General features: G+C 40.8%; 1 protein-coding gene across 11 annotated transcripts in view; it reads right to left on the bottom strand.

The window, feature by feature from the left end:
• The window catches only part of Macf1 (microtubule actin crosslinking factor 1), a 364069-nt gene that overhangs the window by 218152 nt on the left and 121359 nt on the right, over nt 1-24558 (bottom strand). For all 11 annotated transcript variants that reach the window (XM_042674998.1, XM_042674983.1, XM_042675025.1 and 8 more), the window contains exons 2-3: nt 18160-18221; nt 4418-4507 (exon numbers count right to left, since the gene is read on the bottom strand). In XM_042674998.1, coding sequence (XP_042530932.1) covers nt 4418-4507; nt 18160-18221 — 152 coding nt within the window. The remainder of the gene's footprint in view (nt 1-4417; nt 4508-18159; nt 18222-24558) is intronic.

Genomic DNA, 24558 nt, shown 5'->3' with positions numbered 1-24558 from the left:
AGGGGAGAGTAGGGGAAGGGTAGAGGAGAGGAGGGGAAGGGAGAGGAGGGGAGGGAAGGGAGAAGAAAAGAAGAAGAGAGAGGATCAAGTAAGTATAGGGATATTGCCTAATCTGTTTTTGCAGAAAGATTTTAAATATAAAGGGATAATCATATATAAATACATACTAACTTTTATACATACTAACTTTTCTTCTAATGTGCTTGCCATCAAAAACAACTTCAGAACATGCAAGTTATATCTCTGTCCTCTACAGCAATTAGAGACTACCCAAAGTATCTGCATGCAGTGAGTTTGCAAACATCAGGCTGTTTTTGAAAACAAATGACAGGTGCGAGGTGAGAACCTTGAGCCAGAGAGGTGTGTTAGTTAGTCTGGACTGTGAAGCTGTGAGCAATCAACAGTCATGCTGTCAGCTAAACTATCCATAGTTCTGTAATCTGGACTCAGACAACACAACAAGGCACTAGAAAGCCATGGGTCTCCAGGTCACAGAGTCTACACACTGTGATTTTTTTTATGTCAACCATTCTCAGATAAACAAAACAATTCCCACACTAAGATCATATAGCAGTGGCAAGGGGCACAATTAGTTTTAACCACTTTCTTTGGGACTCATATTCCCAGGTGGAAAAGATGAAGGCAAATTGGTGACTAAGCTACTTGGAGCTGGAGAACCACGCCTCTCTGATGTCCCTGCAGTGTCAGCAGTGCCAGCTGGGATGCTGACATCCCCAGGAGGACCTACTACATCATCATCATCTTCCTCCTCCTGATCCTCGCTGTTTGTATGGCGCCAGGAGGGCATGCTCACCAGACGGAGGGTCTTCAGCCCTGCTGGCTCCTTTAGTCACCAACCAAGGCAAAGACACAACAGAGGAACAAGCAATTCACAAGACAAAGATGAGATGGAAATGAATGCAATATTTCTTAAAAGGTAAAAATAAAAAGGAAAATATCCTACTACCTCCAAAAAGAAATACAAAACCAAATCAAAATTAAAGCTGATGATCACATGGAACACTTCTTATGTTGAAACACACTTTCAGTTCTCCACGGTCACCTAAGAGAGTCTCTGCTTTTGTGACTCCACTAAGGGAGAAACATATCCTGAGATGAACTGAAAATTACCTGGATGCTATTTGTTGAAAAGATGGTATGACAATATCATAACACATGAAGGTTTTCAGAGGAAATTAAATCAGTATTTTTACCCTGTTCTGTAAACAATATCACCAAAAAGGATCACTTCTCAATACAAAATCACAATAAATTAATCAAATATAACACCCTCAATGCGTAAGACATCATTTTAATGGCTGAATAACATCTAGCACAGTGAAAATAAAATTCTGGTGACTTAAGACTTATAAATGAAGACCAAGGAAAACCAGAAATTACATGTATTAGTTTTTTTGTTTTTGTTTTTTTTTTTTTTGGTCTGGTCGTGGGGCCTGAACTCTGGGCCTGGGCACTGTCCCTCAGCTGTTCAGCTCAAGGCTAGCCTTCTACCACTTGAGCCACAGCGCTACTTCTGGCTTTTTTCTTTTTGCTTATGTGGTGCTGGAGAATCAAACCCAGGGCCTCATGCATGCAAGGGAAGCGCTCTACCACTGAGCCACCTTCCCAGCCCCTACATGTATTAGTTATGTTAACAAAAAGTTCTGAGCCAGGCACAGTTGGTTCACACCTATAATCCTATTTACTTAGGAGGCTGAGAGCTGAGGATCATGGTTTCAAAGCTAGCCTAGGGAGGAGACTCCTATCTCCAATTAGCTTCCAGAAAAGTTGGACATGGAACTGTTACTCAAGTGGCAGAGTGCTAGCCTTGAACAAGAAAGTTCAGGAACATTGGCCCAGGCCCTGAGTTCAAATCAGAGGACTGGCACAATTAAAAAAAAAAGTTTGTCAATTTTTGCCCAATAAAAATATAGAACTGCTGGGTGCCTGAGGCTCATGCCTGTAATCCTAGCTATTCAGGAGGCTGAGACCTGAGAATCCCAGTTCAAAGTCAGCCTTGGGCCAGAAAAAAGGTCCATGAGACTTTTTTTTTTTGTCGGTCATGAGGCCTGAACTGTGGGCCTAGGTGCTATCTCTCAGCTCTTCAGCTCAAGGCTAGCACTCTACCACTTGAGCCATAGCCCCACTTCCAGCTTTTTCTGCTTATGTGGTGCTGAGGTATCGAACTAGGGCCTCATGCATACAAGGCAAGCACTCTACCACTGAGCCACCTTCCCAGCCCCTCCATGAGACTCTTATCTCCAATTTACCACAAGAAAATGGGAAGTGAGCACTGTGGCTCAAGTGGTAGAGCACTAACCTTGAGCTGAAGAGCACAGGGACAGCCCCTAGGTCCAGAGTTAAAAAACAACGACCAGCCAAAAAAAAAAGATAAATTATATATATACACTGTACCACAAGATTTAAAAAAAGAAATGAAAACCCAAATAGTAGGGCCAGTGAGAGCCAAGCCCAATCCTAGAAGAAACTGAGTATCACTTCAGCGGTGAATTATAATGTGCCAAATTCTGTTCTTTAAGCACAACAAACAATGACTAAGAATCCACCAAAGGCAGTGAGTGGGCTGGGATTCACAGACTGCTCAAGCTGTGTGCATTTTCAGGTCTCTGTTTTTACACAGATGTTTCTAATACTCAAACCAAACTTTTCCAAATAAAAATTAAATTGTCAGCCAGGTGCTGGTGGCTCACGCCTGTAATCCTAGCTACTCAGGAGGCTGAGATCTGAGGATCGCGGTTCAAAGCCAGCCCGAGCAGGAGAGACTGTGAGACTCCTATCTCCAATAAACTACCAGAAAACTGGAAGTGGCGCTGTAGCTCAAGTGGTAGAGCGCTCGCCTTGAGCTGAAGAGCTGAGGGACAGCGCCCAAGCCCAGAGTTCAAGCCCCACGACCGACAAAAAAAAAAAAAAAATTAAATTGTCTATGGCACAAGAGAAAGAATATGAACAGCTGGGTACCAGTGGCGAACAGCTGGGTACCAGTGGCTCACACCTGTAATCCTAGCTACTCAAGAGGCTGAGATCTGAGGATCGCAGTTCAAAGCCAGCCCAGGCAGGAAAGTCCATGAGACCCATATCTCCAATAAACCACCAGAAAACTGGAAGTGGCACTATGGCTCAAGTGACAGAGTACTTGCCTTGAGCTGAAGAGCTGAGGGATAGTGCCCAGGACGAGAGTTCAAGCCCCATGACTGACCAAAAAAAAAAAAAAAACAATAAACAAAACAAAAAAAGAATATGACCAGCAGGAGTCTTTAACTCCTATTTTCTGAATAGGGAGAAGGAATTTTTTTTTCTCTCTCCTCCCTTCTTCAACCTGTTATCCTAACATAAATCCTTGCTAAAACTTAAAAAAGAAAGAAATATGAATTATACAGGAGAATTTGTGTTCATTATGACCAAATATAGAAATAATGGCCTATATTTAATCAGTTATTAGGCCATACCTGAAAAATAACTGAAACAAAAAAGGGAGTTGGGGATTGCTTAAGTGCAATCCTTCCTAGTAAGTGTGAGGAGGCACTGAATTTAAACCCCAACACTTAAAAACAGTAACAATGACAAACAAACAGCTGACAAGCCAAACTGAGAGGATCAACTAGAATTTGATGCAGAAGCTCGCTCAGAAGCTTTTATTAACATAACTAATACATCTAATTTCTGGTTTTCCTCTGGTCTTCATTTGTAAATCTAGTATGCCATCAGAATTTTATTTTCACTGTGCTACATGATATTATTCAGCACTTAAATTTAGCACTACTGATATGAAGGCATTCCTTACCATTAATTCTAGTACATTTTAGGACAAAGCAAGCATATCTAATTATCCAAGGAGCCCGCATGTCCTGCTTTCTGAGGTATGCTCAGACATTAACTTTAGCACCTCTGCACATCTGTGAGACAAGACTCAACAAATCACAGAAGGGAGAAAGTGAAATGAATCAGGGAAAATTTAACTCTAAACACCCAGACTTTTAAATGTAAACTTCAGGTCCTCAGCTAAATGCAGAAAATTAGGAAAAAGCAAATCACAATAGATGGGAAAATGAGAGGAGTCTACATAGACCAAAAGAAAAAAAAAATGTTACTCAAAAACATGTGTGAGTCTAATGTTCTTGAAATCCTAGTGTCTAAAAAAAGATGAAGAATACAACAGTATGCAGCAATAAAAGAATATTTGATTCCTGATTTTGAGAATATATAATGCATATATTGACTTTACATCATCTGTAAACTCTGATTTAGAAATAAACTCTATTAATTATCTCTCTTACTTCTTTCCACCTACCAGAGCAAGGAGGAAAGGTTGCTGTCCTCAAACTCAACAAGATAGACAAATATGCCACTAATAAAGCCACATTTGGAGGTCACTCATTACAAGAAGGGAGAAGCTCACCAGTTTGATGCCTGAGAGGACCTCCAGCAGAGAGATCAGGTTATGGCCATCCCGCAGGTCTTCATAAAGATCATTGATGTGCTTACGGACCTGCAGAGGAGAGTAAAACGGGATAGTTTTAATTTGATCTGAAAATACTTTATTATCCTCAGAAGAATTTCTGGTTCTACGTAACTATAAAGAATCTGAAACCAGAGTACTAATAAGATTATAAAATTTTCTGACTCGAATAAAATACATATGACATGGTAACAATCTGAAGTTGTGTTTTTCAAATTCACACACATTAAGCAACAATAAACAATATTCTAGAAAGTCTGGACAAGGAGATAGGGATTGTTATGACCTAAAATTTTTTGGGAATTACTATGAGCCAAAATGGGACGGGGATAGCTAATGGTGAACATATGAGTCCAGCCAGTATCCAGCTTTGTGGTGTGCTAAAAGGGAATTGAACGCTAGGCACATACATTTCATAGAGTAGGCCTCTGATTTAACTCCTCTCTTACCAAATGCACTTGAGATTTATTTTCCATGTGAGAAAATCAACTCCAATTTTCTAATTAAAACTAAGGAAAAACAGACCTCACCTTAAGGGGTAAAAAAGTGTGATTAATGTGAAACACTGAAATACATGCTTTATATGTCTTAATATGATCCTATTTTACACAGGAGGAAACAATTACAGAAATGAAGTAATTTGCACAAGGGAACCAAAGAAAAACATTGGCTCCAAGACTAGTCTTTCTGATTTTTGGAACTTTTGCTGTTAACTAGTATGCTTTATAATAAGCCATTATCTTGTTTTATTTATTTAATTCAAACTACTGCCTTGTGACATTTACTTATTATCCAATTCCACAGAAGCCAGGGCACACAGTGGCTTAGGTCTTATGGTTCTTTCCAAGTCTAGTGACAACTCCACTGGTGATGCTAACAACACAGAACCAGAACAGACTAGAGAAAAAAGGCAGAACATGACTTAAAATTACATAAATAATTTAATTTTCTAGGTAACAATTTTTAAAGGCTAATCTTTAATAAAGAAGAAGAAGTCACACCTAACAGAGGAAGCAGTAAAGGTTACTATCTGAGAACTCAACAAGATGGACCAATATACCATTGATAGAACTACATTTCCAGTCCACTCATCAGAAAAAGTATATTTCTATTTACTAAAACTTTTCTGAAATTTTTTTTTACCTTTTATTCACAATGATTAAAAAAGTATAAAGGTTTTTCCAAGTTGATTTCCATTGTGTACTCAAAGTGGAATGTCAGCAAGTATGGTAGAGCCTTCCTGGAACCCCGTAATCCAGAGTCTGAGGCAATAGGATCATATTTAAGGCCTGTGTCAGTGACATAATGAGAGGAGCGGGGAGCAGCAGGTGAGAGAAGAGGAACAGAGAGAGCAATGAGGATGATCAGGTTGAAGTATTACATATATGAAAAACAGTAATCCAGAGTCTGAGGCAATAGGATCATATTTAAGGCCTGTGTCAGTGACATAATGAGAGGAGCGGGGAGCAGCAGGTGAGAGAAGAGGAACAGAGAGAGCAATGAGGATGATCAGGTTGAAGTATTACATATATGAAAAACAGAACAATGAAATATTTTGAATTTGTTGTAGAAGGGAGAAAAGGGTAACGGAGAATGATAAAAGGAGTAGGCTTGATCCAGGTAACACTGTATACATATAAGGGAATTTCATAATAGAACACCCTACTTACACAAATAACATATGCTAATAAAGGTCCATAAAGAGTTGTGAGTGTGTGTGTGTGTGTGTGTGTGTGTGTGTGTGTGTTGCTTTTCTTTTAAGTAGAATATGGAGCCAGGCAGCAGTGAATCCAAACCTGTAATCCTACTCAAGAGGGTAAGATCTGAGGATCACTGTTTGAAGCCAACCCAAGTAGGAAAGTCTTTGAGACTCTTATCTCCAATTAACCACCAGACAGCCAGGAAGTAGAGCTGTGACTCAAATGGTAGAGCACCACTCTTGAGGGGAAAATGCTAAGGGACAACATCCAGGCCCTCAGTTCAAACTTCAGTACCAGCATACACACACATACACAGACGCACACACACACACAACCCCCAAACAAAAAGACACCTAACCCAGACTTGTAGATATTACTGATTTCCATGGTATAACCAGTCCTACCAATTTCAAGCTGTGATGTTGGGAAGAAATGTATATGTTGCATGACATTGTATAGCATTTCTACCATAGATATAATACATTTAATTAATCTCATGAGCAAAAAAAATAACCTGCACTAAAATACCTATGGAGAGCTTTAAGTATTTCCTAATTTTATTCTAAATATAATTTAGTTATAAGTTTATATAATAATCACTATGCTTAGCTATATAATTTAATAATTGCTATGCCTAGCAAGCTCAAAACTACTGAAGCTGTATCACATACCTCCCATGAGTCTACACAAGGTGCTCTACTGCAACAGTGGCTCAAGATTTCAATATTCCTCCCTCAAATGTGCCCAACAGGCGTTGGGAAGGTGGCTCAATGGTAGAGTGCTTGCCTTGCATGCATGAGGCCCTGGGTTCGATTCCTCAGCACCAAAAAAGCAGAAAAAGCTGGAAGTGGGGCTGAGGCTCAAGTGGTAGTGCACTGGTCTACAGCTAAAGAGCTGGGGACAGCGCCCAGGCCCAGAGTTCAGGTCCTACAACCGACAAAAAAAAAAAAAAAAAAAAAAAATGTGCCAAACATCTCAAGCTTGTGATGTGGAACAACCTTAGTACACCACTGATAGAAATAAGCAGTTCTACCACTCGAGCCACAGCGCCACTTCCGGCTTTTTTCTTTTTTGCTTATGTGGTGGCTCAAGTGGTAGAGTACTAGCCTTGAGCTGAAGAGCTGAGGGACAGCGCCCAGGCCCAGAGTTCAGGCCCCATGACCGGACCCAAAAAAGAAAAGAAAAGAAAAGAAAAAAAGAAATAAGCAGGTCATAAGGCCTGGATTTGAGAAGTCCAACTTTAAATGACAGTTAAGGAGTTACAAACAAATGTTATGGAAGTAGCTGGAGATACCAGAATTTAATCTGCGTCAGCTGAGATCCTAGGTCGTAGAAGTCATACATAGAGGTGTTAGCTAAAGACATGGGAAATGTTGGGCTTCTTCAGTGAGAAGCAAGAAAGGAAAACAGAGAGCTAACGATGAATTCAGCCTTAGGGAGTAGCTAAAATTAGAAGGCAGGAGATGGAAAAGCAACTAGCAAAGAACAGGAAATAACCAAGTGAACACAAGAAAGTGAAATAAAGGCAGGAATACTAGTAGCACTAAATGGTAAAGGAGGGGTGAAGGAAGAAGGAGAAAATTTTAAGTGTTCCCACAAATAAGTAAAAGTGAGAAAACTTTTTTAGAGTGATGTAACACAAACCATGTCATAAATAAATGGTAGGTTTAAAAATCAGAAAATAAGCAGGGCGTCAGTGGCTCACACCTGTAATCCTAGCTACTCAGGAGGCTGAGATCTGAAGATCGTGGTTCAAAGCCAGCCCAGGCAGGAAAGTGTGTGAGACTCTTATCTCCAATTAACCACCAGAAAACCGAAGTAGTGCTGTGGCTCAAGTGGTAGAGCGCTAGCCTTGAGCTGAAGAGCTCAGGGGCAGCACCCAAGCCCAGAGTTCAAGGCCCACTACTGACCTCCCCCCCCCGAAAAAATCAGAAAATAAGTAACTGTTTGACATTAAGGGTTAAGAAAAGAAGAGGCGGGCTGCGAAGGTGGCTCAGTGGTAGAGCGCTTGCCTTGCATGCATGAGGCCCTGGATTCGATTCCTCAGCACCTCATAAGCAAAAAGAAAAAAGCTGGAAGTGGCACTGTGGCTCAAGTGGTAGAGCGCTAGGCCTTGAGCTGAAGAGCTGAGGGACAGCGCCCAGGCCCAGAGTTTAAGCCCCATGACCGGACCCAAAAAAGAAAAAAGAAAAGACGAGAAGGAGAAGGAGACGGAGAAGGAGACAGAGAAGGAGGAGGAGGAGGAGGAGGAGGAGGAGGAGGAGGAGGAGGAGGAGGAGGAGGAGGAGGAGGAGGAAGAGAAGGAGAAGAGGAGGAGGAGGAGAAGGGGCAAAACCAGGGAAAATGAATAACTTTTTTAAAAAAGACTTTACACACTTCGCCATCCACATTTTAGGTATTATCACTTCAGTAAATGATACATGTAAGCTGGGCACTGGTGGCTGATGCCTATAATCTTAGCTATCCAGGAGGCTGAGATCTGAGGAATGTGGTTCAAAGCCAGCTCAGGCAGGAAAGCCTGAGACTTTTATTTCCTATTAACCACCTAAAAAACAGAAGTACAGCTGTGGCTCCAAGTGGTATAATATTAGCCTTGAGCAAAAAAGCTCAGACAGTCCAGTTCTTGAGTTCAAGCCTCACAACCGACCAAAAAAGAAAGCACACACACACACACACACACAGATGGACAGTGTAGTACTTATCTACAATCCCAGCACTCAGACTGAGGCAGGAGGATTTGCATGTTTGAAACCAGCATGGACTACAAAGTAAGACCACCTCTCAAAAATTTAAAAACCGAAACAGATATATATTAATATATGTGTATATTAATATATATAATATATATACACTAAAAGGTATGTATTTGTACAATCATGCTTTCATTCCTCCAAGAAAGTCGATATAACAGTTCTGCTTTTCTTCCTCCTCCTTCCCTCCCCTGTGGATCATGGGGCTTTAACTCAAGACTTGGATGCTGTCTCTGAGTTCTTTTGTTCAAAATTAGAGGTTCTACCACTTGAGAGACAGCACCACTTTCCGTTTTCTCATGATTAATTGGAGATAAGAGTCTCATGGTCTTTCCTATCTGGGATGGCTTCCAACTGTGATCCTCAGATTTCAGCCTCCTGAGTAGCTAGGATTACAGGTATGAGCCACCAGCACCTGGCTGCTTTTCTTTTTTTGAGTCAAGGGCTTCCTATGTTGATTAGGCTGGTCTCAAACTCCTGGCCTCAAGAGATCTTTCTGACTCAGTCTCCTAATGAGCTGAAACCAGAGATATGTTTCCCTTGTAGGTTTTATTGTACTTGACATTGTTCTTCCATAAGTAATTACACTGGCTGTATTTTCCCCCATTTAAAAATGCTCTAGGTAAACAGGGGAAAAAAGTGATTTTATTCTTGATAAGACCTGTATATAGGTATAAAACTTGGGAGTGAGCATTAAATCATTATTTCAATAAATTATAGTAGGGCTTGAGAGCCTAATAAAACTTGTTATCACTAGAATATTAAAAGCACAGAAGACTGCAAATTAAAAGGAAGCATCTTAAGTGTGAAGTTAATTTCACATCAAGGCCTCAATGACTCCTCCCAAAATTCTAGTTTGGTTTTACACCTATGAGAAAAATTCAACACATTCTAAAGCATTTGGATGATTACTAGCTTATTATATCTCTCAATCTTTGTTTGCCTGACTATAATTACCAAGTATATAAATAAAATTACCAGAAAAAATATACAAAAAAGCTTTCAGAAGAGGAAATGAGGAGAAATTTTCTATTTTCCCCTTAAGCATTTTCAACAACAAACAGATGTTGGTGGCTCATTCCTGTAATCCTGACTACCCAGGAGGTTGAGATCTGAAGTTCAAATCCAGCCCTGGCAAACTAATCCAAGAGACTCTTATCTCTAATAAACCAGCAAAAAGCCAAAAGTGGAGTTGTGGCTCAAGCAATAGACCACCAGTTCCAATCAAAAAAGCAAGTAGCCAAGCTCTGGTGGCTCACACCTATAATCCTAGCTACTCAGGAGGCCGAGATCTGAGGATCGAGGTTCAAAGCCAGCCCAGGCAGGAACATCCATGAGACTCATTTCCAATAAACCACTAGAAAACTGGAAGTGGCGTTGTGGCTCAAGTGGTAGAGCGCTCGCCTTGAGCTGAAGAGCGCAGGGACAGCACCCAGGCTCAGAGTTCAAGCCCCACAACCAACAACAACAACAAAAAAAGCCAAGTAAAAGTGAGAGTCTTTGAGTCCAGCTCCCAGTACTGGCATACATGTATGCGTGTGTGTGCGCGCACACACACACGCACACACACACACACACACACACACACACACACACACACACACACACACACACACACACACAGAGCTCAATTTCCTTGACCAAACTATGTTAAAGAAAAATAAACAGGTCATATGGCCTGGTGCCAGCTGAAACGATGAATAAACCTACCCCTTACCTGGAAGGAAGGAAGGAAGGAAGGAAGGAAGGAAGGAAGGAAGGAAGGAAGGAAGGAAGGAGGGAAGGAAGGAAGGAAGGAAGGAAGGAAGGAAGGAAGGAAGGAAGGAAGGAAGGAAGGAAGGAAGGAAGGAAGGAGGGAAGAAAAATAAACAGGTCAGAGGAAAATTTCAAGAGGGAAGTATGTTTTTGACTCTTCTATACTTCAAATATTTAAAGTGTAGAAAATAAAGAATGAACTGAGTAATTTAGATGGATTTCTGAACTGTAAAGAGGAAATTCTAAACATTTTTCAAGGAAAAGTCAAACACTAAAAATCATGCTTGCCTAGTATTCATGAAGCCCTAGGTTCGATTCCTCAGTACCACCTAAACAGAAAAGGCCAGAAGGGGGACTGTGTAGAATGGTTCAAGTGGTAGAGTGATAGCATTGAGCAAAAGAAGCTCAGGGACAGTGCCCAGGCCTTGAGTTTAAACCCTAGGATTAGCCAAAAAAAAAAAAAAAGAGGGGGCGGGGCCATGGTGAAATCTATTCCTGTAATCTTAGTTACTCAGGAGGCTGAGATCTGAGGACTGCAGTTCAAAGTCAGCCCAGGCTGGTTAGTCCCTGAGACTTCTCCATCTCAAATTAATTACTAAAAGGCTAGAAATAAATGCTGGGTGTGGTGGCTCACTCCTGTAATCCTAGCTACTCAGGAGGCTGAGATCTGAGGATCAAGGTTCAAAGCCAGCCCAGTCAGGAAAGTCTGTGAGACTCATCTCCAATAAACTACCGAGAAAACCGGAAGTGGTATTGTGACTGAAGTGGCAGAGCACTAGCCTTGAGCTGAGGAGCTGAGGGACAGTGCCCAGGCCCAGAGTTCAAGCCCCACGACCGACAAAAAAACAAAAACAAACAAACAAAAAAACCCACTAGAAATGACACTATGGCTCAAAAGCTCAAGGGCAGTGCCCAGGTTCTGAGTTCAAGCCCCCGGAGTGGCACCCCAAAAAAATAAATAATATAATCCCCTAAAATTTTTGGACTCCAATAGTAGTACCAACAAACCCTGATTTACAGAGATTCTCTGAAGATGAAGTAGATTCTAAAATTCATAAAAGGTAATTTTACTTAGTACTCAGGTACTTTTGGCATAGGACATGGAGTCACCAAGTTTAGACAGAGATGGCCACAGAGCTATCTCCACAGGAAATACATGGGAAACAATGGCAGCACTTTAGCCAGCAGGCTGCACCCCTCTCATAAACTCCCTTGCCAACCTCTGCTGACATTTCCCACAGATATGAAGAAATAGAGAGGTGTAAAAGGCCCTGTACTATCTGGGGAGCAAGAGGTAAATGGTCCCCAGCAGTCTGCTGGTATTCTTAGTGCTACCCTGTGTTCAACTAGAGCCCCAAATATAAAAGAAAAAGGTAGCAATGGTAGAGTACATGTAGCTTGAAAGCCTTGGATGGCATCCTAAATTCTTACTAAAAGTTCCAAGAAAGCCAATGGCTTCTAGAGTAGACATATGAATTAGAAATAAAAAGAATTATTTGCTACATTAAATATTGCCCTTTCCTTTATATCCACTAATCTCTTAAGTTAGTAAGAATGAATCAGGTAAACCTCCTCCTGAGGAAAGATAGCAAAATTTATCAGGACCTAAACATTTGTCTACATATTATATATATGTGGATAATGTAAATAAGACTTCATTTAAAACCCTAATTTTTCTTTTTTGATGGCTCTGGTACATTAAACTCTTTCTTGGGTTTGTGGGCTTGCATTCAAAGTTACATTGTTTACATATTTCAGATGTTAACCTCCTTAACTCTTTCTTTTTTTTTTTTTTTTTGAGTCCGGTCGTGGGGTCTGAACTCTGGGCCTAGGCACCGTCCTTCAGCTCTTCAGCTCAAGGCTAGCACTCTACCACTTGAGTCACAGCGCCACTTCTGGCTTTTGTCTTTTTGCTTATGTGGTGCTGAAGAATCGAACCCAGGGCCTCAGGCATGCAAGGCAAGCGCTCTACTACTGAGCCAACTTCCCAGCCCCCTCCTTAACTCTTAAAAGAATGGATCAATCACATTCTCAATTAATAGAGGAATACATTTTCTTATTCCAGAACAAATTTTCCCAAAGAAATTTGGGAGATCCCAAATTAACTACAACTTGGGAGGCTTAACTAGTTTTGATCTTACAATGATCTCACAAATATAGCATTAGTGGGTATGCATGGACAATCAAGCCAAGGACATTTGAACTAAAAAAAAAAATCCTGATCCCTAACTTTTAACACAAGCTCAAAGAATTCAAGTTTACAGCAATGACTAACTAGCAGCAAATCTTTCTCTAATATCACAAGATGAACAAATGCTGTTTGAACTATGCAGCTAACAGCCAAGAAGAGAGGGAAAATAGTCAAGGGTTAAGTAAAGCTCTGGCTGGCTGCCAATATCAAACAATGCTATGATGTGTTCCTCTAGTTTCCCCATCCCTGGGCCTCCTGTCATCACACAGCACCGAGGCTGAGATCCAACAGGCAGCATCAGCTACAAATGTTCAGCGGGGAACCTGAGCATTTCAAAAGTCTGAGGGAGGACAATTCAACTTTTATACTGTTACAGAGTAGTATGAAAGGAGAGTAAATGGAGGTATGTTTAATAGAAAGAACTAGTAATTTTTATCACAAGACTCATGATAGATTTAGGAAAGTCATTTAAACCTCTCTAATTCTCTCTCCAAAAGTTGTAAAAACTGGCAAGATAAAATACCTTCACTTCCTTTGAGGTTACTGTGGGAGTCAAGTCAGATAAAATGCACTTCAAAACCATTATTTAAGACTGGGAATGTGGCTTAATGGTAGAGTGCTTGCCTAGAATGAATGAAACTCTAGGTTTAATTCTTCAGTACCACATAAACAGGGGGTGAAAAAAGCTGGAAGTGGCACTGTTGTTCAAGTGGCAGAGTGCTAGCCTTGAGAGAAAAGAAACTCAAGGATGGTGCTTAGGCCTTGAGTTCAAGCCCCACCACTGGAAAAAATACACACACACACACACACACACACACACACACACACACACACACACGTTGTTTACTCAAGGTAACAAATATTTATTGGATACTTCTCATATCCCTATGCAGTATTTGACAGGAAAAGTAGTTTAATACTGTTCAAACCCTCTATGAGCAATTTTCAGAGGAGAATGATACATGAACATAGGCATCAGTTCAAAGTTATGTAGAATAGAGATGGAAAAAAAAAATGGTTTAGGAGCTGGGAAAGTAGCTTAGTGGTAGAGTGCTCACCTAGTATGCAAGAAGCCCTGGGTTCAATTCCTCAGTACCACATAAACAGAAAAAGCCAAAAGTGGCTCAAGAGGTAGAGTGCTAACCTTGAGCAAAAGAAGTTCAGGAACAGTGCCCTGGCCCTGAGTTCAAGCCCTAGGACTTGAAAGAAAAAAGAAATTGGTTTAGTTAGCATAATGGAACTCAGGAAAGTTATAGTGAGGCTCATCCTGAAAGAGTTAGTGGCCAAGCTCAGAAGGCTGTGATGTGAGAGAGTGAGAGAGAGAGAGAAAGAGAGAGAGAGAGAGAGAGAGAGAGAGAGAGAGAAATAGTGTAAAGGTATACAGGATATAGAGAGCAATGAGTTGTCTAGTATGGCTATGGCACAGGTTACACAGGAGAATCTGGAAATAACATTGGACAGGTTAGTTGTTACCAGATTGCAAGGCTTTGCATCATGAAAATTATCTATCAACTACAGGCAATGGTTACCACTGAAGGAATTTACAGTTTGTTTTCCCTGCCTCTCTTCCATCCTTCTTGGCCGTGACACTATAAAAAGTAAGATACAATATCTGCACTCAAGTTACAGTCTAGCACAAAGATGCTACATAAGTAAATGCTATAAGATAAATACAAAGGAATATCAGGGGGCACAAAAGAAAGGGTAGTTGATGCCACGTGGGAAGGTTAGTAAAGAATTTAGTGAAAAGATATTAAGTTGACATTATTTAGGTAGAGCAGACTTTGGGGCAAGACCACAAGCAGAGAGAACAGCAAAACAAAGATACAGGAGCCATAAAATAGCATGCCACATAATTTAGCCAGAACTTAAGGTATGAGGGGAATTTGGCACTATGAGCCTAGAAAGGCAAGCAGAAACCAGAGCCAGTATTACAGGTTAAGAGCGTGTGTTAGTAAGTTCAAATTGCCTGAATTCTAAAGCTTCATTCTGCCTCTTTCTAGCAACATAGCCTTGAATATGTTACACACCCTTCCTAGACCTCACTTATTCACTGATAAAATGAAGCTATTAATAGATCTTACAAAGTCACTGAAGGATTAAACCAAATAATCCATGTAAAAGATTTGGTATAAAATCATTTGTAGGAAGCCCTCAGTATGCTATTACAATCAGTATTGTTGTAGTTGTTATTACTGAACACTTCGTTAGAAAACCATTATGGTGGTCAAGGCAAGAAATGAAAAAGCACGAAACATAGCAGAGGTGATAGCAAAGACAGATCCAAGCGCTCTCTCTGGGGTGGAAAGCAATCCACTGGTACCTGACTTGGTAATAAGGGACAGATTACCAGAAGTACTAAATCAAGGTGTCCACCAAACTGGGAAAACTAGGTACACAAGTAGAAATATTTAGACATGTCAAACAAAGGATATTCCTGAGAACATCAGATGAATATGTCAATGATACCTGAGAAACACGCATCATTGTTTTGGGTAAGAATGAAGAAAAGGCTCTACCTTTTCTGTATCCAGGTCTTACACTTTGAAAATCACCCTAACTTGCAGTCCTTAGTCCTAAGTAGCCCTAAGGAGCCATGTGTGATTTATATGACCATCTCCTGGGTTAAAGTTTCCTCAACTATAGATGGACAACTACTTATGGAAAAAAAAAAAAAAAAAAACCAAAACTCTACTGGTGCTGGTGGCTCAGGCCTATAATCCTATTTATTACACAGGAGGCTGAGGTCTGAGGATTGCAGTTCAAAGCCAACCAGTGCAGGAAAGTCTGAGACTCTTATCTCTAATTAACCACAGAAAAAGCTAGAAGTGGCATTGTGGCTCAAGTAGTAGAGTCTGGCCTTGAGCAAAAGGAGCCCAGGGACAGCACCAAGGCCCAGAGTTTAAGCCCCAGGACCAACAAAGGGAGGGGAGGGGTGGGAAAGTGAGGAGAGAGAGGAGGGGAAAGGAGGACCCAGAGTTTTGGTCCCAGGACTGGCAAGAAGAGAAGAGGGGGAAAGGGAGGCAAGGGGAAGGAGAAGAGAGGATTTCAAGGCATAGACAAAAATGTTAAATGTTACAAAGAAATTACGTTAAGAGGAAGATAAATTTTACAAGTGAAGGTAGCAATTAGGAAATCACTGACGTAGCAGGGCATGGTAGTACATGCCTATAATCCTAGCACTAAGGAAGCAGAGGCAATAAGACTGTAAGTTTGAAGTTGGTCTGGGATATATAGAGAGATCCTGTTTGAGACAGAATGTATCAAGAACATAGGCTTTTCCTAGAGCAGCAGGAATTACTAGAACTCATAAACTTCATGCTAATCTGTCACACAGTAGACAATACTGTTGGTAACATGTCTCTGCCTTGATTTGTGTGTGCGTGTGTGCCAGTCCTGGGGCTTGAACTCAGGGCCTGGGCACTGTCCCCTGTGCTTTATTTGCTCAAGTTTAGCACTCTACAGCTCTACTTCTGGCTGTTTAGTCATTAATTGAACATAATAGTCTCATAAGCTTTCCTGCTCAGGCTGGCTTTGAACTGTAATCCTCAGATTTTAGCTTTTTTTTTTAATTGTCGGTAGTATGGTTTGAACTCTGGGCCTGGGTGCTATACCTGAGCTCTTCAGCTCAAGGTGAGCACTCTACCACTTGAGCCACAGTGCTACTTCCTGTTTTCTGGTGATTTACTGGAGATAAGAATCTCACGAACTTTCCTGCCTGGGCTGGCTTTGAACTGTGATCCTCAGATCTCAGCCTCCTGAGTAGCTAGGATTACAAATGTGAGCTACCAGCCCCCGGCTATGATTTTAGCTTCTTGAAAGCTAGGATTACAGGTATGAGCCACCAGCTCCAACCTCTGATTTGATTTTAACAACAAAAATTTACCTCAATACTAGCTGTTCTGGAAATAGTCTGTGTCACTTGAATTACATGGTGGAAAATTTTATATAAAAACCCATTACTGAAGACTTAAAATGTATATAGTTGGGGCTGGGAAGGTGGCTCAGTGGTAGAGTGCTTGCCTTGAATGCTTGAGGCCCTGGGTTCGATTCCTCAGCACCACATAAGTAGAAAAAGCCAGAAGTAGTGCTGTGGCTCAAGTGGTAGAGCACAAGCCTTGTACTGAAGAGCTGAGGGACAGCGCCCAGGCCCAGAGTTCAGGCCCCATGACCGACCAAAACAAAACAAACAAACAAAAAATATATGCACTTGGCCAAGCATCAGTGACTTATGCCAGTAATTCTAGCTATTTGGAAGGCTAGGAAGGATCATGGTTCCAGGCCAGCCCAGGCAGAAAAGTTCCTAAGAACTGATGGCATACAACTGTCATCATGAAAGAACTCTACAATAAGTGGTTCATGGTCCAGGTAGTACCAGATTAGGAAGCAAGACCCTACCTCAAAAATAACCACATCAAAAGAGGGTTAAAGAAGTGGCTCAGTAGTACAGCACCTGCCTAATAAGCATAAGGCTCTGAGTTCAAAAATCTCAGTACAAGCCAGGCACTGCTGGCTCATGTCTGTAATCCTAGCTACTCAGGAAGCTGAGATCTGAGGATCTCAGTTTGAAGTCAGCCTACGCAGGAAAGCCAAAGAGACTCTTATCTCCAATTAATCACAGAAGAAAAAAAAAAAAAAAAGCTGGAAGTAACACTGTGGCTCAAGTGGTAGAACACTAACCTTGAACAAAAAGGAGCTCAGAGACAGTGCCCAAGCCCAAAGTTTGAGCCTCAGGTCCAGGGGAAAAAAAAATCTCAGTACTGCTTCCTCCCTACCTCCCCGCCAAAAAAGATTTGTGTACTTTATTTTAATTTTTGGCAACACCTAAATCTTATCCCTAGTCCTTTTTAGTGTTTGTTTTGCAAGTAGGTTCTTGCATTTTTGTGACCTTGGACTGATATCCAACAACTCTATTTCCCACAGAGGGAAGAGGAAGAGGAGGGGAGGGAGAAAAAAGGGGGGAAGGGCACTAAAGGAAGGAAGGAAGGGGAAAAGGACAGGAAGAAAAAGGAAATAGAAAAGGAAATGGAAAAGAAAAAGAAATTATTTATATATATATTTTTTAACTAAGAATCGTGTTCTTAGGATCCCAGGTATCATCTTTTATCCCCAACCTGAGTCTTTCTGAGATAGTAGCATGTTAATACTGTTTCCTCTATACAGGAAGGGAAGGAGGGAAAGAGTAAGTCACATGCAAATCCTTACAGACATGCCCATAGCAAGCAATTTGAACTTGTCTCCAAGAAGGGGAAAGAACAGGAAGAGAAGCATATGAAGGAATTCTACCTTCATCAAGTGCTTGTTGACCCATTTGGTAAACGTTTTCTTCTGAACCCGGTCTCGCTCATCTGCAAAGGAAACAGAGAAGGCATTTCACTTAGTGCTATGCAAGCAACAAGTTTCCAAACCTCTGCCTTATATACACTCCTTTCTTTAGAATCTCTTTAAAGGGTTGACTTTACATACAGAACACAGGACAATGACTTCTTGTTAGAAAAGCTTGTCCTATCCAAATTTTCTCTTTGGTTATAACAATATTGTCACCAGGTGCTGGTGGCTCATTCCTATTACCCTAGCTACTCAGAAGGCTAAGATCTGAGGATTACAGTTCAAAGCCAGCCCAGGAAGGAAAGCCCATGAAACTTTTATCTTCAACAAACCACCAGAAAACTGGAAGTGGCACTGTGGCTCAAGTGGTAGAGCACTAGCCTCAAGCTGAAAAACTGAGGCACAGTGCCCAGGCCCAGAGTTCAAGCCCCAGAACCAACCAAAACAAAACAAAACAAAACCCATAATATTGTCACTACAAATTAAAAAGAATCACATGCCTCAAAAATCATGTTATAACCAGGTGCCAGTGGCTCATGCCTATAATCTAAGCTATTCCACAAAACAGTGATCTGAAGATAGTTGTTTAAAGCCAACCTACCTAGGCAGAAAAGTCTGCGAGACTCATCTCCAATTAACCACCAAAAAGATGAAACTTAAAGCTGTGGATCAAGAGGTAGAATACCAACCTTGAGCGAACAAGCTAAGGGACAGATCTTAAGTTTAAACCTTAGGACTGGCACAGAAAAGAAGAGGGGAAGGTGGAGAGCAAAAGGGAAGAGGGGTGGGGGAAGGAGAGAAATGCCACACCAGAGCTTCATTCCTTCTCCAGACATATTTATTTAGCAATCATATTCATTAATATCTCATATCACCTTATCTTCTTGATCTTCACTCATTCTTTTTGTAAACTACTCATTAAAGGCAGCTAAAATTACTGAAGTTGATGCTATATATATATGGGGAATTCAAATCTGCCCTCACTTATCCCAGGGTTTTACCTAACTAATCTGCCATTGCTACGTTCAATATGAACTTAACATCCAAATCTGAGTCACCACCACTGTTTAACTCTTTTCATTTCATGTCATGTGCAGACTGGATCATAATAACCTCTAACTATAGTTTCATTTAAATCACTAACACCATACTATTTATTTTTCCTTCCTAGCATGATGTTTTTCCTCCAAATACTACTTCTTCCTTAAAAATTGATGTTGTTTATTCATTTATTTATTCAGATAAAGTGTTTATTAAACTAGGCGTTAGTAACAAAAATATCAATGTCTTAACGCCTATCTTCAAAACAGATGATAATAGTAAACAAAGAAGGAAAGTAATTTCACTGCATCTTGAAGCACAATTCTCATACACAAGTATTTTAGCCTACCTGAGTAGGGAAAGAAAGCATGGGAGCCGGGCATTGGTGGCTCAAGCCTGTAATCCTAGCTACTCAGGAGGCTGAGATCTGAGGATCTCAGTTCAAAGCCAGCCCAGGCAGGAAAGTCCGTGAGACACTTATCTCCAATAAACCACTAGAAAAGGCCCTGTGGCCGGGCGCTGGTGGCTCACGCCTGTAATCCTAGCTATGCAGGAGGCTGAGATGTGAGGATCGCGGTTCAAAGCCAGCCCGGGCAGGAGAGACTGTGAGACTCCTATCTCCAATAAACCACCAGAAAACAGGAAGTGGCGCTGTAGCTCAAGTGGTAGAGCGCTCACCTTGAGCTGAAGAGCTGAGGGACAGCGCCCAGGCCCAGAGTTCAAGCCCCACGACCGACAAAAAAAAAAAAAAAAGAAAGAAAAGGCGCTGTGGCTCAAGTGGTAGAGTGCTAGCCTTGCGCTGAAGAGCTGAGGGACAGCGCCCAGGCCCAGGGTTCAAGCCCCATGACCGGACAAAAAAAAAAAAAAAAAGAAAGCATGGGGGTAGTAAATTTCTTAGAGGAGTAATTTACTTTTAAAAAAAAAAAAAATGTTTGTTTTAATCGGTCGTGGGGTGTGAACTCTGAGCCTGGGTGCTGTCTCTCAGCTCTTCAGCTCAAGGCTAGTGCTCTACCACTTGAGCCACAGTGCCACTTCCATCATTTTCTGCTTATGTGGTACTGAGGAATTGAACCAAGGGCCTCATGCATGCAAGGCAAGCACTCTACCACTGAGCCACCTGGTAACTCACTTTTTAAAAAATGACTAGAGCCAGTGGCACTGTGGCTAAAACGGTAGAGCGCTCACCTTGAGCTGAAAGAGCTGAGGAATAGTGCCCAAGCCTTGAGTTCAAGCCCCACAACTGACAAAAAAATATATATTTAAAAAATGACTAGGACCAAGGGCTAGTGGCTCACACCTATAATTCTAGCTACTTAGGAGGTTGAGATCTGAGGATCAGTTTGAAACCTGAAGCAAGAAAGTCCATGAGAAATGCATGTCCAATTACCTCCCAAATAAACAGAAATGGAGGTGTGGCTGAGGTGATAGAGCACTAGCAAAAAAGCTCAAGGAAAGTGTTCAGGTCCTGAGTTCAAGCACCAGAGCCAGCACAAAAAGAGGATGGGAGGGTGAAGAATGAAGCTCAGTGGTAGATCACTTGGTCTAATAGGAGCAAGGTCTTGAGATTCAATCTCAAGGACCACAAAACTAACAAAAAGACTAGAAGTTATCTAGAAAGAAAAGAGAACTGCTACATTACGCTATATGAAATGCAAACTCTTGAAGACAAGAAAGAAATTATGCTCATAAAACTGCTCAGAAGCAGGGATGATTGAATGATAGGATGTTTTTTAGGTAGCAATGAGGCTTAAAACTAGATAAAATAGCAATGGGCAAAATCATGACTTTTTAAAACAAGCTGAATAAAAAACCCAAAGTATATCCTATAGGCAAGAGGATGCATTGAAAGACTTTAAATAGTAGAATGACTTCACCAGATTTGTATTTTGAGAAAAATTATTCTGGCTGCCTTTCTTGACAACTTAAGTTCCCAACAGTCTCTTTGTCATTCATATTTTTTTTGGCACTTACAGTCTAATTCTACTTTCAAAAAGTTCTTAAAGATACAGGTTTTGTTTATTTTTCTTAGAATTTCTTAAATTGTACAAGTTAGCAGTAATAGGTCAAATAGATGGGAAAGTGTACAGATTTTCTTTTAAACTAGTCAGTATTTTTTAAGAAGTACATGCATTTGGTTTTAGTCTACTACCTCATTTCTTTTAGACCTCAAGATATAAGTCTTTTCAGTTTTACTACTATTAAGTTATTCCCTTCACCTAACAAGTCCTTCTAGGGAAAACTGGCCTTACCAGTTACTTCCAAAAGCTAAGTAACTGACTTTCAGTTCAGGAGAAAAAAGAGTGAAGTACTTTTCTGAATATAGTTATTAATAAAGGCTACCTGATTAGAAGCCCTTGGTAAGACTAGTTGGCCAGCTTAGAGCTAAGCCATAAGCTCCTCCGGAAAAAAAAAGGGTTTTATAGACTTCCTTTGCCCCTAAGAGGTAGAGGACACTCTATTTTAGGATCCTATGTTGACAAGTCAATCAATTTCATGAAAGTCTTTCCCTGATTTAAACATCAGGAAAAGAAACATTGCAATGTCTAAAGTTCAATCTCTTAATATTTTATGAGAAAATTTACTAAGGAACCCAAGAAACAAACTTAAGACTTTAAGAATACTCCAGACTTTAAGAATATTCCCAACAGCTCAGACTTTCAAACTATTTTAAAAGTTCTAGATTTGGCTTCTTACACATAAATTCCAGGACCAGCCAAGATATTTCTACCTCATACTAAAGATACAAGCCTCAGAAAGTACCCTTCTGTAAGAGGAAACAGTCAAAGGCAAAATTAATTTTGATGTTCCTTATCATCTCCAACAAAAGCTCAGCTGTCCAATAGGAAATTCTTGGATTTAACACTTCAGGCAACAATGATTTATCAATTCCTTAGGAGTTGCTGAATTAGAAGTCTTTAATTACAAAGATGTAATACTTGTTCTCAACTTGACTACTACTACAAGTCTCCCTCATGCAGCTACCAATATTTTCTCTAATTTTTCTTTATTTTACCTTCATTGGCAGAGATGACCTTTCACAAAATCTAGGTCTATCCTTCCACCTGACATCTGGACCCCACCTTTTCCATCTCCTTGGGAACTTTAATTCAAAGTTATTCCAACAATTAATACAACAATTTAATAACATAAACTAAAGTAGGGAGGCAACAGGAATGTAAAGCGTGCAAGGAGATCTGTACGAACAGTAGCAGAAGACTGGATAGCCGGTAACTGTTGACAAGTCTTGGTGGGATAAAGAACAGAAGAATTCAAGGGAAGTCTTTTGTTTCTAGCTAAAGCACTGGAGGGGAGTGGTATCTCTCAATAATGAAAATAAGAGGCATAGGTTTGCTCAGAGTATGTTGGGTAAAGTAGAAGATAAGTAATGAAGTGTTAAAATCTTCTTGCAGATCGCTGAAATTTTAAGGCTCAAATTCATAAAAGCTATCATTAATTGCAGATCCAGATTTGATGGCTAGTGCAATGACAAGAACAGAGAACTGATTTCAACAAATCTGAATCACTACTTTGTACACACCACTCCTTTATTCATAATCCTTTAGTGACTCCCAAAGGACCAGAGGATCAAGTCCAGCTCTTTAGTTTTCACATTCAAAATCTCCTACAACCTTATAAAATTCAATTGTTTTTTATTCACAAAGTTTTAGGATCATGAAGGAAACAAAAAGAAGACCTGGCCTTTGACCTCAAGGAATTTACAATCTCTACACTCTTCCAATGTTATCTCTTACTAGACTCAACTACAATCATTCTGATTTCAGAGCTTTCAAACATACCTTTCTCAACCCTGTCCTTCTCCTTTTAAGATCCAAACATTTGGATGCCTGTGGCACTTAAAAGTTTACTCAGTGTACTTGGTAGTAAGCATGTATCGATTTTTAGAGATTGTTGTACGTAAGTCCCATTTTGCTATCTGAACTGCATTCTCTGTAGCCAAAGTCTATGTTTTAAACAGGATGTGGTGCTGTGACTCAAGCAGAAGAGAGCTAGCCTTGAGTACAAAGAGGCTCAGGGACAGTGCTCAGGCCCTGAGTTCAAGCCCCCAGGGCTATCCCTCCCTTCCAAAACAAAACAAAAAAAAAAGCTTTAAATATTCAATATTTAGTCCAGGTGCCACTAGCTCACCCTTGTACTCCTAGCTACTCAGGAGGCTGAGATCTGAAAAATAATAGTTCAAAGCCAGCCCTAAACAGGAAAGTCCATAAGTCTCTTATCTCCAATTAACCACCAAAAAGCCAGAAATGCAACTGTGACTCAGGTGCTGAAGTGTTATCCTTGAACACAAAAGCTCCAGGACAATGCCCAGGCCCTGAGTTCAAATCCCAAGCTGGCACCCCGCCCTCCCCCCCACACAAATTACTGGGTGCTGGTAGCTCATGTCTGTAATCCTAGCTGCTCAGAAGGTTCAGATCTGAGGATCACAGTTCAAAGCCAGCCCAGGCAGGAAAAGTCCATGAGACTCTTTATCGCCAATAAACCACTCAAAAACCAGAAGTGGCTCAAGCGGTAAAAGCACTCGTCTTGAGCTGAAGAAGAGCTCAGGGACAGTGCCCAGGCCCAGAGTTCAAGTCCCACAACTGACAAAAAAATTAAAAATAAAAATAAAAACACAGAACCAACAGTAGATACTCAAGAATACTAATTTTTTCATATGTATTAGTTGTATAAGTCACATTTCCACACATGTAAACCAATGTATCCCCAGCAGCTTCACTCCACTTAGCATTCTCCCTTATTCCACATTTTCCCTTATTGAAACAATTTCAAAGAATACTCATTGTTTTACTCTTTCTAATTTTCTTCTTCTGTATGGTACTAGAGCTTGAATTTAGGGACACATATGGCTTATTCACTCATGGCTGGTACACTATCACGAGAGCCACAACCTCAAGCCCGGCTCCATTGGTTAATTGAAGATAAAGTCTCACACCTCCCTTCTGCCTGAGCTGGCTCCGAACCTCAATCCTCCTGATCTCAGACTCCTTGGTAGTTAGAATTACAGGAGAAAGTATCTAGAATTATGTGTAAGCCATGATTAGGTATTTATTCTTAACTTGGAGATTTATTCTTACTTGGAGCTCAAGATGTGCCAAAGTTCTGTCAGCAAGGGCACAGTAAGATGATATTTTCTGGGCTGGGAAGATGGCTCAATGGCAGAGTGCTTGCCTTGCACGCATAAGACCCTGGGTTCGATTCCTCAGCATCATGTAAATAGAAAAAGTTTGAAGTGGTGCTGTGGCTCAAGTGGTGGAATGCTAGCCTTAAGCTGAAGAGCTGAGGGACAGTGCCCAGGCC

The sequence above is a fragment of the Dipodomys spectabilis genome, unplaced genomic scaffold (assembly GCF_019054845.1).
Source record: "Dipodomys spectabilis isolate Male_0828 unplaced genomic scaffold, ASM1905484v1 ptg000002l, whole genome shotgun sequence".
Lineage (NCBI taxonomy): Eukaryota > Metazoa > Chordata > Mammalia > Rodentia > Heteromyidae > Dipodomys > Dipodomys spectabilis.
This window is presented reverse-complemented; position numbering and strand designations above follow the sequence as displayed.